General features: G+C 38.3%; 1 protein-coding gene across 1 annotated transcript in view; it reads left to right on the top strand.

The window, feature by feature from the left end:
* NOX4 (NADPH oxidase 4) overlaps window positions 1-14305 on the top strand; it is a gene marked incomplete at its 3' end in the record, with an annotated part of 49749 nt that overhangs the window by 18385 nt on the left and 17059 nt on the right. Inside the window, exons 6-10 of the mRNA XM_009706923.1 lie at window positions 579-651; window positions 5168-5248; window positions 9667-9895; window positions 11964-12128; window positions 12277-12339. Of these exons, the coding sequence (XP_009705225.1) occupies window positions 579-651; window positions 5168-5248; window positions 9667-9895; window positions 11964-12128; window positions 12277-12339 (611 nt within the window). The remainder of the gene's footprint in view (window positions 1-578; window positions 652-5167; window positions 5249-9666; window positions 9896-11963; window positions 12129-12276; window positions 12340-14305) is intronic.

The raw sequence follows: 14305 nt of genomic DNA, 5'->3' as shown, positions 1-14305 counted from the left end.
TCATTCTCACAGACCTTGCTCTGTGGGCAACAATTTCAAGCATGATACAATACCATGGAGAGTAATTTCAGGCTCTTTTCTCATTCCAGGATGAAATGGTTTGGCAAACAATTGTAGTGACAGCTTGCGTAGAAATTGATTTGCTTGAAATTCTGTCCCTGACCAGGTTTTTAATTGTCATGTTCAACAGAATTTAGAGTTTGGAATAAAAAAGAGTTACAGAAACTTGTACAGTCAGTCTTACAATTAAACGAATAGACAGGATTTGTTCTTGGTTACCTGCTTAGAGACAGATGTTGTGAGCAAAAGATTACAGGAGCAAAGACTAATAGGAAATTAGTGATGCATGGTGAAATGTGAGGAAAAGGGTAATATCCTCTGGGAAGGTGGGAAATCACACAACAGCTCTTCTTTCCTATCTAGTTAGATGCATGAATTGTCTTCAGGAGATAAATACATGCAAGAGTTTGATTGAATCTTGATTTGTACGTCTAACAACTTCCACTTTCTTGTAAGGTCATAGGGGACAAGTATAGCTCTTCACAGTTCAAATGCAAGTAACCTTATGTCTGTTTTAGTTCCAGGTCTGACTGGAGTCATTATGGTGTTAGTACTATTTCTAATGTGTACAGCCTCTACGTATGCCATCAGGTAAGACATAATCCGATCATTGTGCTGAAAAATGCCATTTGAGTAATCATATTCTCATACTGATTAGGGGGAATGAAGAGTAAATGCAATACGAGGCAAGAAGTATTTAAATGAGTGTTAAAAATACCAGTTTTCTTGCCCTATTTTTTTTTTACTAGCTTGCAGGTAAACTAGCACAGTGAATTTTGTATTCAAAAACTTGCAAAACCTGATTAAATTGCCGAGAAAAATACTGTTTGAGGAATTTGCTTAGTTTAAAATCTAGATCTTTAAATATTAAAATATTTCTTTTATTCCTGTTTGTACAGGGATGCAGTAAACTAAACATATGGAAAGTTCTGTCCAATGTTTAAATTAAGTCCACTAGAAGTAAAATAAGAAGATATCTTTATCTTAATTATTTTCACCAATTAATTGTAACAATAAACTGTAAAAAAAAAGGCAACCAAAAAAAGCCAGCAATGAAGCAAACTGAAACAGAATTGTCTGCTTAAGTAGAATGTTGCTTTTTTTAAAGCTCTTCTGCTGGTTATCAGATATATTCTTTTTAATGTCCATTATAATTTTGAACCAGCAATGCAGTATTGGCTCAGAGTAGCTGCTAGGATTTCTAAAGGTTTGGTCCTCCAATAGATTCACATTCTGCACCAACATTATTGAACACATATTATAGTACATTTGAGTGACCGGTACCTTGGAGGATCTAGCCCAATGTTGTAACCTTTTTAAGACCTGGATTCTGCAATTGAAGCATATAAAAAACCCCTTGATTTTTATAGCAGTCTCTGGTGAATTCAAAGACTGATTATGTAAATACATCATCTCAATTCAGCAAACACTGAAGGATGTTTTAGTTCCGTATCTTCTAAAATTAATGGTGCTCCACTGACGTGAGTTAGATATGTGGTTTTGAACTTTGTTGAACTAATCTGTCTTTTCTGAGCAGCAATATCGTCAGGTGCTGATTCAAGAAAGTAGTTCAGCAAATACTTGTGCACTTTTTGTAGACAAAGATACTTCCAGGTTTGAGACCTTTGTGAGGAACTGTAGGCTACAGAAGTGCAGGACAAGACTGCTGCGCAAGATGTCAGACATGGCTGTACATTACATAGTCCACACAGATGGCTCTTTTGCAAAAGAAAGCCAGTTTTGGGAAGATAAAAAAGTAAAACAATTACTTCACTCTGCAGCAGTGAGCCAGAACAAAGTCCGGTTTTCTACAAGGCCATGATAAATTAGAAAAGAGAACAGCATTTATTAATGATTCTGAAACTTAGGAAAATATATGTAGTTGCAAACCTGTTCTTGGAAATAATAATTTTGGTGTTCTTGCAACAAAGGTTTCTGTCTTTTGAAGTTACATGCTTGTTATTTCCTTCTTCAATTACTGTAAGTGCAAATGCTTTCCCATCTTTCTGCCATGTAGCCAGCAGAATCAAAGCCCTTAAAGATCATCTGCATCTCCTGTTACTCTAGCAGTAATTCTTATTTAGAAATTTTATCCTGGCTTCTCCCTCAGGCATATGGCTCAAGCTTGCGTTTATAGTGTGTTTTCCTAAGGAAACAAGCTTCCGTGTGCATCTTTCTGTCCCTTTTCAATCTCGTTCCCTGTGGACTCTCACGTGCCTTATGATGGCTAAGCTCACGCTCTACTCTTAGAAAAATTAATTGTAAATGTCCACTGCCTATTAGAAAATGGGCTTTTTAAAAAATATTTCAGAGACTACTATACTCTCTTGGATTTCAGCCCTAATCTGCTCTTGCAAACTGACCTGCTTAATCATTTCTTCCTTTGTATGTTCTTCCTGAAATTTTTCTATGCATGATTATCCTGCTATTTTTGTGCCTTTATTTGTTTAGTAAACTGTGTGAATAAGTATTAGGAGGATTGAGTTAACTCCTAATGTTTTTAAAAGGGAAAGTGAGTATTGTTTGGAAAATATTCTAAATTTTTGCTGGGTCTTACCTGAGAATTAGACCAGCATTTTTTGTTCAGTAGTTTGTTGGAAGGGTTATGAAGTTATTTGAAAATACAATAAATCCTGTGAATAGATGTTGGCATTTCTGCTAACTTTCAAATGAATGTTGTTCAAGAGTATTTCCATTGAACACAATTACTAGTGACTTCGGAAATCATATCTTTAGAGGAACTTTAAAATATAAACTGCTCTAATGCCATCTCTTTTTGTAACCAAATATTCTAGTCTTCAATTTCATCTTCTAAACTGCCACATATATGTTCCTTTTCAAAACTAGCTGTAACAGGGTTAAAAATATTTTTCCAAAACTGTGCTGCTTACTGTGTCCCTTTAAAGCATGGCAGTCTCCCCTTACATTTCTCAGTAAGTTCACTCTTGCAGGTCTTCACCTGCAAAATTCTAAAGTAGGTTAATGAAAATTAAAATGAAATATTCCACTTGATCTCAAATTTTCAGGACTTTACATTCCTAAGTAATGCATTCATTCTATGAATAATGTCTATTTTAAACCCTAGGAAGAAGGTAAAGAAAGTAATAAATATTCTGAAGAACTATAAGAGTATATATGTAGCAGTAGGAAGATTGAGTATATTGGAATACTCTATGTATCTGTAGGATACACAGTTTAAGAAGGATACAAGTAAGAAATAATTATTAAAATGTTGGAAAATATACTTCATGGTAAGAGGTTTAAGGATCTCCATCCCTTTAGTTTAAGGAGGTGAAGTTGAGAGGACTTGATTACATTTAAGGGAACTTGATACATATGAGGAAACAGGATTTTATAGTAGAGATATTGGAATGCTCAAAGAAGAATAAAATGCTCAAATGGCTGGAAGCTGACATTTAGACATATTCAGACAAGAAGTGTACAGTAATTTTAATCAGTAATAATAATTAGCTGTTGAAAGCAACACGTCAAAAGCTGGGATTGACTTTCCATCACTGAAATTTTGAAAAATTGGTGCATTCTGAAAAAAGTGCTCAAGATCCAATAAAAATGAATTCAGCATGCAGCATTTGGTATTGTAGCAAGATACCAAACTAAACCAGATCTCCAAGACCTGTTTCAGGTCTTAGGGTAAATGTTATTCTCTTTGTGTCTTCCCATTGTGCTTCTACTTCCCACACCATCATCCTTTACTTTCATTTTACTGATGTTCACTCCCACATCTCCTTACAGATATTGAGGAGTGACTGCATGGAAGTGCCTACCAAGGTGTGGGTAGTTAGAAATGGTTTGAGCAGCCTCAAGGAGGAAAAAGTGTTAGCGTGGTGCTGAATGGGGGAAGAATGGCAGGGTGAAGGGGGGGGTCAGAGCCCCTTGCTTTTGCTGGGTTCCTTAGAACGACCCTTGCTTGGATTTTATTTTGGTCGCCCTCAGATTATCAAAATAATTTTTTCTGTCTCGAGAAAGAAAACAAATAAGTCCTGTATTGACAGAAACAAATGCAGTGTAGGTTTCAGATGTGTTGAAGCAAGAGTAGTTAGCTGTTTATGTAAAAGGCATAGGAGGGGAAAAAATTCTGAAAAAAGTTCACTGTGTCAGAGGAGTAGCTTCTTAAACCATGTTCTAAGAGTTAATGTTTTTGATTTAATAATTGTTTTGGCTTATGAATGGGGGTAGGTTTTTTTGGTTTTGGAAGGGACTCTCCAACCATGCTGTGTAGTGTGAGAGGTGTGTTTGTGTGCTATGAAGTCAGGCATTTTCTTAATCATTTGGTGGTGGTTGTTTTTTGGTGACTGCTTTATGTAACAAAAAACAAACAAGCTTAACAGAAAACCGTTCCAGATGGGTGTTTTCTTTGGTCTTGGTTCTTTTTACATTACCTAACAAATTACTGATGAAAGGAAGTCCTCTTTCCCCTTCAGCTCTCCTGATCATCACAGTGGTAGTGTTTTTGTTCTTGCTCCCAAGACTCTTGGGCCTAGAGCCCCACCATATGTGGCCTTCTGCCCTGAAAATTCTCCTACCTGTCCTCTTGTTGCCTCCTTACTCTAGTTTCCCTTTCCCGTTGTATCTCCTTCCACTCCATACCCTCACAAGTTTCTTTTACCTTTCCACCAGCCCTTCTGCTGTTTTCTATGCTACCTGTTTGTATGTTTTACCAGCAGTGACACATTAAACACCACAGCCCTGTATTGTGACAAGGTGAAAGCAAGGAGGCACTCACTGGAAAGAGGTTGAGTTTTGAGCCTGGAGACTGAAGAGCTATTCTGGCTATAAGGATCTGGTAGAGACTAAGTAGGACCTGTGAAAGCCATGAAGTCTCCTAATTTAGGAAGACTTCTTCAGCTGGCTCCATACTTCTATGTCCTTCATCTCTCTCAGCTTTTTACTTCTGTGCCAGTCACCTGTTCTTCTCAACACTTAATTACTTTCGAGTACAGTGTGCCTATAGGAATACATACTGGGCTTTGACTATTCTACGTGACTATGTGGTGTATAATGATGTCCTGTGTGCACAGATCAACTTTTAATTAGCAGTGAATCCATCTGAGTGAAACGGCACTGAACCATGGTTTATTCTTTTCAGGGTTTCAAACTATGACATCTTCTGGTATACACACAACCTTTTCTTTGTCTTCTATATGCTGCTGATGCTGCATGTTTCTGGGTAAGTAAATGGAAAACACTGTCCCTTTTCCTGAAGCACAACCAGAAAGAGCAGTTCCCTTGATTGCTGCCTTTCCCGAGCTGACTTGTGCACAGAGAGCCAACTTCTTGACAAGATGCTATCCTTTTTGGATTTTAAACACGTGTTTGTTTAAATAAAGTTCAGACTGTAGCTTGGAGAACTGTGTGTTACTATACCCAACTAGCACAAACTTACTCACTTTCAAGTTTATTCCTTGTCCATTTTACCAGTTTGTCTTACCTGGCTGCTGAGAGGAGAATGTGAAGCAAAGTTGCTCATCCCTTTTTCTTTCCTCTTTACCTTCCATTTTGACTCCTAAGGAGAGGGAAGGAACAACCTCTCCCTAATTATCTCTTTCTTGTTGCTATGATACAAAATTTACTAGTTTTTCTTCTTGTTTTCACAAACATCAAACCAGTGTTCAGGTGCCCAGAAGCTGATGATCAGGTCTGTATCAGGCACAAACAAGCCCAGCTCTACCGCAAGGTAAAGCAGCTTCCAGTTTATGCTGTGTGAAAATGTGGTCCATTAACATCTCTGAAGTTTCCTTTGTGGATGTAGGTGCAGAGATTAGTATAGGGAAGGGAAGGTGTATTTGAACGAGGTTTCTTTTTCCATGTCATTGAACATCTACTAAAACATGGGGTTCTGGCATGTCTGTGCAACACTGAGCACCACTGCTTAAAGTAGACAGTGAAAGGTAATTAGGCCTAGTAAGATCACAGTAGGAATATGTTGTTGAACAAAACAAACACAGCTTGGGATCTGGTGAATTGAAATAATGAGTTCAAAACAATTGAAACTCCTGGACGCAATTCCAGTTCTCTGTTTTGTGTGTAGGGTTTTTTTTGGTTTTTTTTTGTTGGTTTTTTTTTTTTTTTTTTTTTCTGTGGCATAGCTCTCTTCATAGCTGGGGAAGATGGATCTAACCTGTTCTCTTCATCCTGGGGCAGGATGAACTTTTGCTAAATTATTCTTGACAGGTGTTTGTCTAACTTTGTGAAAACATCTGGTGACTGAGATCCTCTAACCTCCCTAGGCAATCTGTTCCAGTGATTGCCTTCAGAGTATTTTTCATGTCCAGTTTAATTCATTTCCTTCACTGTATTATCCTTTGCCCATTGTATTCCTAATGATGTAGCCACTTCATGAGGGAGGAAGTCTAGTTGGAGGAGTTTGCAAACCAAAGCTGCAGTAATACACCAAACATTAAACAGGCATCTTTTTGTACACAGCCTCCTTAGTACTGAATTGGAAAATCATTCAGCGCAAATCTAAAAGAACTAAGTGTCAGTTAAAAGTGGGAGAAGAGTGAGTCAAGAAGAGTGAGAGTCAGTTTAAGTTTAAGATGCCTAAATGTAGGTCTCTACATGTTTTCTAAGTGTCTTTCTCCCATTATAGTCTAATGAGTTCTAATAAATACAGTTGATGGAGCCTGAAGGATGCTTCGACTAACCTGCTGCTATGAAGATTTACTTTCAAGTGAGCTGGATTGGTTTCTGGGCTTCATTGGTGACATTGATTAGAAGGTCTCTTCAGAGAATACAGGAAGCTTAGATACCCACACTTAGGCGCCCAAATGACTCCTGCATGGCATGTCTTAGAGATTTGCAGGTGCATGGCCAATTACTCTACAGAGCAAGGCATCTCCTGTGGCTGAACTGTGCAGGTAGATTGGGTGAAGATTTACCAGTCTCGGGAGTCTCTGCTTTTGAGTATTTCCATGGTATTCCTGGATTCTTGTTTTGTTTCAACTATTATGGGTATATTCTTACAGTCTCCTCTTCTTTAGGGTAGCTAAGCTCTTCTCAGCAGTATATAAAATAATGTGATTCGTCTGTCATATATTACTGATTGGTTCTTTCATCCCTACCCTAAGGGAGAGGAGAATCTTTCAAGGAATTATCGTTAAAGACTTTCATTGCTCTTGTACTTCTTGCAATGTGACTTTCGAATATTTTAGTGGCTTAAGACTTGGTGCATATCTATGTTAATTTGTGTATATTTTAAGCTAGTAATAGCAGCAACAAAAAATAGTTTATGTAAAATAGAAGCTTGATGTTTCTAGTACCAAGGTAAGGGGCTATAAAACACGCAAAACTTTTGGAGCCAGATCCTCAGCTGATCCAAATGTGGTATTACCGTGGAGTTAAATGGTTTATGCTGGTTCATAGAAGCTGAGAATAAGGCTTTTGTGCTGTCACTAGAGTTATCCAAGAATTTACCTTCCAAAGGGTGAAAATTCTTAAGTGTCTACCCACACATTGACTTTCAGCAGACCCCTCAAGCAACTCACCTTGAGCTGAGTAGCGGAAGATGGATGAGAAGATAGGAACAGTGCAATTCCCTATAAAAACACTTAGAACCGTTGACCTCTAGCTTATCATCACAAAAATCTCAAGAAATAGTGGTACATATATTTTCCAGCTCTGGCCAGAGGTAAATTTTGTCTCTATTTTGGGGATGGAAAATTAGGGCAGAGGTTGATGTATGCCCATGCAAATCCTGCATGCTGTGTTGCTCAGCCTGTAGGACACTTTCACATGACTTACCCTTTTTGTCTCTCCCATTTTTGTTTGCTAAAGATGTCTGTCTCCTACTTACTGACATCCACACTGAGTTTTTATGTATTCAAGTGTTGCACCAAATAAACATATGAGGATATATCTTAGGCTCCTTAAGAGTTGTGTGGAACTCAACTTTTCTGGGAACTGATCTTGGGTGTGTAAGACAACTTGCCTTTCCTTGACAGCTTCAGAAATGGGAGTCATTGCAGCTGCTGTTAACAGGCAGCTTTGTCATCCCAGTTTGCCACTCAGTTAGCATGTTTGTAATAGTTCAAACAAACTAGAGATCACTAGAAGGGATGCTCATGTTTGCAGTTTAGCTATTCATGTCTCGAGGAAAGTTTGAATCCTCTTTTGGGATGCTCTGAGAACAGGGAAGCTGTGGGAGCGGCTGGCAGGCATGCATGCAAGGTTGATTGGAAAAATATCGCATGTGCTGTGACTTCCAGCTAAATCCGTGAGGCACCATAATATTTATGGAGCAGGGAACTAGCATAATGCTAGGGGTATCTGTCACTTTGCAAATATACCATGACAAACAGTGATGCCAGATGCAAGTGATAGGCATGGTTGGGCAATAAATGCAGACAGAAGCATGGGTGTAGGCATGTGGGCACACGAACACTTCCCAAGTGATTCTCCCAGGGTCAGGCATGGAGTTCAGTGTGAGCAGGTTTAATTTCCAAGCTGTACTTTATTCACTGGACCATGTGGGAAGCTTGTTGCTAGCTGTCAGAACTGCATTTCAGTAGGGAACATTGCCAGTAGCCTGTCGGAGCCCATTTAAGTTGGGAATATTGCAGATGTCCTACTTCTCTCTCTTCTTGTGAATTAAACTCTGTCACTGCTGCTGCTCTGTGTGTGTACGTTGAGGAGAGAAGGGGGGCGCGTATGTCCTTATGTTTGATTGTGTACTTGAGATGAGCCTTCACCACATGGCCTAGCCCTCGGAGGGCACGTCTCCCTGGACATTGTGTCAGTGTGCCTTCTTTCCCACCCAGCGCCAGCCTATTCAGCTGCCATTTAGCCCTTTGTCTTTTTAAATATTCCTCCTTATGGTTTTACTGTCATCTAATCCAGATTTGGAGGCAAGTAATACTTCCAAGGAGTTTTATTACTAGTATTTTCAGTTCTTCTCCGTTTTCAATGATTCATTCATGTGTTGAGATATCCCAGAGTGTCTCAGGTTTCCAGTACTTTCTTCATAGCTTCTAGCTGCAGCTGCGAAGTTCTCACTTCATTTTATTATGAATTTAGCTTTAACTTAAAAAACAAGCATGGAACCCACAAGATAATTTACAAGAAAGATTCCTTGACTATCATGCAGGATTATCTATTTGACAAGATGATATTCAGGGGAGAAAATTATACCATTGTGTGCAAACCTGGTAAACACCAAGTAGTGGGAACATTCCTGCAGTTTACGGTTTGGCAACTTGGGCCACTTCTGCTACAGACTACTGTAAAAAACAGAGCTTGCTGACTGTAGGGAGGATGAGTGAAAACATCCTGGGTGTGATTGAACTGGAAATGTGATTTCATTTTTTTTCAAGGCTCCCACAAGATCTTCGCCCTATCAAGCACTATCAAGCTTGAGGCTGTTCAGTGGGGGAGTGCCAAGTGAGCTGGAAAAGTTAAACCTTGCCTCTAGTGACAGAGGACTCTATTGTTGCAAAGCTTCAAGCTCATTGAAAATCCTGAAAGCAAACGGAATAAAAATTATTACAGAAGATGAGCCTTGTGACTACTTTCTAAAACCCTCTCTGAATTAAGATAAGTTGCTTGATTTTGACTTACTTCAGTGTCTTTGCTATTTTTATTTTCCTGTAGGGGAGTGCTCAAGTACCAGACCAACTTAGAGGAACACCCTCCCGGTTGCTTTAATCCTAACAAAACACTCCGACAGAATTTCACAATGCCAAAGGCTTTTGAAGAGCCATTTCCTGACTATACTACTGAGCCTTTCCCAGAGGACTTACCAGTACCAGAAGCCTTTGTACAAAATAACTTTATGAGAATTTGTTCCGAGGAACCCAAGTTCCAGTCACACTTCCCAGAGGTCTGTATGATCCGACATTTCAGGTATTACAAGCCATGCCAAGTCTTTCAGTCAGCCATAACCGCTAATTATTGCTTTTCCAGACCAGATGTTTTAATAATGGAAAATATTATTAAAACCTTTTCAGGCATTCAAAGATTTGGTGGGGAAAAAACAATCTGTATTAAACCTTGAACTGCATTACAATGTAGTGCATAGAATAGGGTGGAAAAATGTCAAGAGATTGGCTGTAATGTTCTGTTTTGTGCGACACAGTAAGAGATGTATTGGTCTTGCTATAAATGTGACTTTAAATTACAGTGTAGCACTTCAGAGCAAACATTTATATAACATATTCATAAGGTCCCTTTGTAAGCATTGTGTGGCAGTAGTTAATTGAAATAATCAAACTCCATTTGTTCTCTTTTTTTTACCATGTGGATGCAAGTCCTAATACTCCTTTCTGGGTTGCAGTTGGTTGTGGTTTGGCTTTGTATAGCCTGTTGTTTGCAGACAGGCTTGTTTTGTATGTGACATGGGTAAATGAGTATGATGACAGTGGGGATAGAAAAGCCTTTTCTTTTTCTGTTTTCCATTTTCCTTTTGTTTCTTTATGTTTTGTGGCAGCAGCTTTTTTTTCATCCAAATTTTCTCTTTTATTTTGAGAAAAGATGATCTGGGCTGTATTGCCAAGTAGCCTGAGGAAGTTTGGGAATATGGAGTTTGCAAGTCCAAGGCCCACCATTCAAGGTGGTCCCATAACAGACCTCACAGGAGTTTCTCTTTATTATTATCATTGTTTTCTGTAGAACACATATGTCCTTTACTAGCTGCAGTGGGAACCCATTTTACTATAGAGCATGTAATCATAATAAGAAACAGTCAATTCTACATTGAAGTCCTCCAACAAAGTTCTTTGGATTTATATTTTGCTGTGGTGATACTCCTGAATTACAAGCATCAATGTATATCTGGTTCCATATGACCCACAGAACATCAAACAGTCTTCTTAGGGGCTTAAGATGCCTACTTTAGAGCCATTTATGCAGAAAAGCAAAGCCATGGAAAGAAATAGCCACTCAGTGTTCTCCTGGCAGCCTGTAACATTATTTAGGACTTTTTTGGATTTGCAAGTGTTTTATGCACTTAGCGATACGAAATCTAAAAAAAAAAAAAAAAAAAAAGCCTTAGGTCTTGCGAGCTACTGAAATTTTTAAGGCCAGAGGTACTGAGGAAATTAAATGTTCTGCTAGTTGCAAGAGGTGCTGATGTGTAACTTCAAAAATAGGGAAGATGGATGAGGGTCGAGGGCACTTGAGTGCCATGGCTTGAGTGACTGAGCAGATGTGGAATTACTAGTTACCTCTGCCATAAGCTGTTAGTAATTGACTCTTAGGATAGGATTTAGCTGAGCAGCTGCAAATGTCTTCATCTGAGGTAGACACCCAGGGCTCCCCATATAATCAGTGCAGAGAAATGGACATTTCCAGGGCATTATTTGTCTAGCATAAACATCTTCCACAGGGGCAAAAGAATCGTGATTCGAAAGTGCCCATTTCTCTCCCTTGTCTATGATTTTTACACTAGTTTAATACAAGCATAAATTCTATAGCACAAGAAAGCTTCTTTCTTAGTTTTGTGCTTGTACCTGAGATGATTAAAATAAGGTAATAGAAAATAATAGTGCAAGTCGAACAGTGTTTTTCCATACAGGTTAACCAGTTTTATAGTACTCTGATCTGTTAGATTTTGAAAGTGTATGTACTGTGTCATTCACTGCTGAAACCAGTTGCAATCTAACTACATAAAACCAGAGTAACATGGTTGCAAATGAGGTCATTAGCATTTTGTTCCTGATGAGATTTATGATTGAAATTGTTTGTGTTTGTGGATGATGCTGCCAGTTAGACTAATTAAGCCTCCATAGCACACTTGGATTTCTGCACGTTGAGAGATGTGGAGGTTACTTGTGACCAAAACACTGTTCCATAATAGATGTGAAATGAGATTCTGCAAGCACTCGTGTAGTTTTGAAATTAGAAAACAAAATGAAAAGTCCTTGAGGTAACATATTTTTGTTCTGCCATAGACCTGGTTTTGGATTTCTGGACCTCTGTGCTTGTACTGTGTGGAAAGGCTGTACCGCTACATCCGCAGCAATAAACCAGTCACAATAACTTCAGTGATAAGTCATCCCTCCAATGTCGTTGAAGTAAGGATGATGAAAGATGACTTTAAAGCAAGGCCTGGTCAGGTGAGTTAATGTGCCCCTAAAAAATCACTGCTGTTCATGTAGCATTGTCTATAGGGATGACTTTCACTTTGTATGTACTAACCTGTCACTGAATATTTTGAACATATCTTTTCCATAATTTTATTTTCTCTGGCTGATTTTGTTTCAGTATGTTATTCTACACTGTCCAAGAGTGTCTGCACTGGAAAGCCATCCGTTCACCCTTACAATGGTAAGAAATAATTATTTTTTTTCTGTACTTTCCCTTTTATTTATATTTGGTAAGCAAATGGTCTTTATTTCCTTCAAGGTGAAAATTCCCTCCAGAAGAGCTTATGTTTCATTTATGAGGGTACCAATGAATATGAAATGGCATGATTATTATGTATGACAGTACTCAATACATATTTAATTTTCTCCACTGTTGAGAAAATGATAATGGGAACTTTTTTCAAAGTCTTCCATAAGTGAAAAACAATAATAAATAAATAAATAAAATAAATGTGATTTTGATCGTTGTTTCATAAAAAGTTTCAGCCATTTTTGTAGACCTTAACACAGAATGAGCACAAATTGTAATGAATTTCCTCTTGTCTTTCCTATTCAATGAAAGCACATTCCTGCAACTGCCTTTTCCAAAGCTAGAAGAATATCAACTTTAAGAAATAAGTTTCTAAAACAGTCTTCTGCTTTACTTTTATATTAAGAGATATATTGATGACTTGAAGTGATATATCAGTGACATCATACAACATTTGGATTATTACTTACTCAGCTCAATTGATCTAGAATGGGAATTGGACCCCCTGGAGAGAGACTGGAATAAAGTGAAACTGTATATAAATAGACCTGAAGTTCTCCCCGAGTGAGCAGTGCAGAGGCCTGGGAAATGCTACCAAAAAATATCACTGTACTGCACTGTCTATGTTGTTACAAAAGCAGAGTCTAAGGTTGAATATTGGTGGCAGCCTTTTCCTTCCAAAGGGAATAAAAGCTTTAGGATTGCCTGAAACAGATATTCATCTTCAAGAAGACCATGGAGATAAATATTCACATTTGATTCTTTTCTTTGGACTGATAACTGATACTTTATCCCCACTGAATTGTACCTAGTGCTATGGAACAGCTGAGATGTTTCACTGTTACCTGAAATTCAGAGGGCAAAACCAGGTCCTGTCCACTTACAGTTCTTTGATTTTGTGGGGTATTTTGTTTTTAATTTATTTATCTGTGTGCTGAGCTGGGAGGCAAGTACTGTCGCAGGGGAACCCACACTAAATTCCACTCAAAATAAATTTTATGCTGTAAATCTAGGAGTGAATCTCACTTAAGGGAAGCTGCATTTGTATAGCTTGGTGAAGCAATATTGGCACTTGCATAGCCTGATTTTTTGCAAAGTTTTCCTGGCTATTCACTTTACTAGTAGAAAGCAGAGGCGTGTGTTATTTATCTGTTGGTAACTCCAGCAGGCAATCTTTAAGGCTTTCCATTGTAGAGTGCATGAAGAGAAATTATGCAATGCAGAATAATTATGTGCACTGAGTGTGATGGAATGGTAGCTGGTTTTTTGTGCAGAATGATTCAGTCAATATTTATTTATATTTTTTTATTAGTTTAGTGATCAGAAGATAAATTTAAAGAACTTAGCGTAAGTCTCAGATTGCTGTTTACATTCATTTGACCCTAGCATAGCTATATTTAATAAAGTTAGACCTGTTCTATACCAGTGGATACATCTTATTTAGACTTTAATCTCAAAACATTATATTCTTAATTTCTGACTGTGCATCTCAGTGGAAATTAAAATAATGGTAATAAATAGATCACTGGTAGTAATTGCACAGTTTGGAAACTATGGGACTCTGTCCTGGTTTTGACTGAGATAGAATTAATTTTCTTCCTCGTAGCTGGTACAGTGCTGTGTTTTGGATTTAGGATGATAGTGATGTTGATAACACACTGATGTTTTAGTTGTTGCTAGGTAGTTCTTACTCTAAATCAATGACTTTTCAGTTTCCCATGCTCTGCCAATGAGGAGGTGCGCAAGAAGCTGGGAGGGAGCACAGCCAGGACAGCTGACCCCAAGTAGCCACAGGGATGTTCCATACCACAGAACACCATGACCAATGTATAAACTGGGGGGAGTTCACTAGGAGAGGCTGATCGCTGCTCAAGGGTGGGGTGGGCATCAGTCAGCG

Source organism: Cariama cristata, unplaced genomic scaffold, assembly GCF_000690535.1.
Source record: "Cariama cristata isolate BGI_N322 unplaced genomic scaffold, ASM69053v1 scaffold4919, whole genome shotgun sequence".
Classification (NCBI taxonomy): domain Eukaryota; kingdom Metazoa; phylum Chordata; class Aves; order Cariamiformes; family Cariamidae; genus Cariama; species Cariama cristata.
Note: the sequence above shows the minus strand (reverse complement) of the source record. Positions and strands in the feature narration are given on the sequence as shown.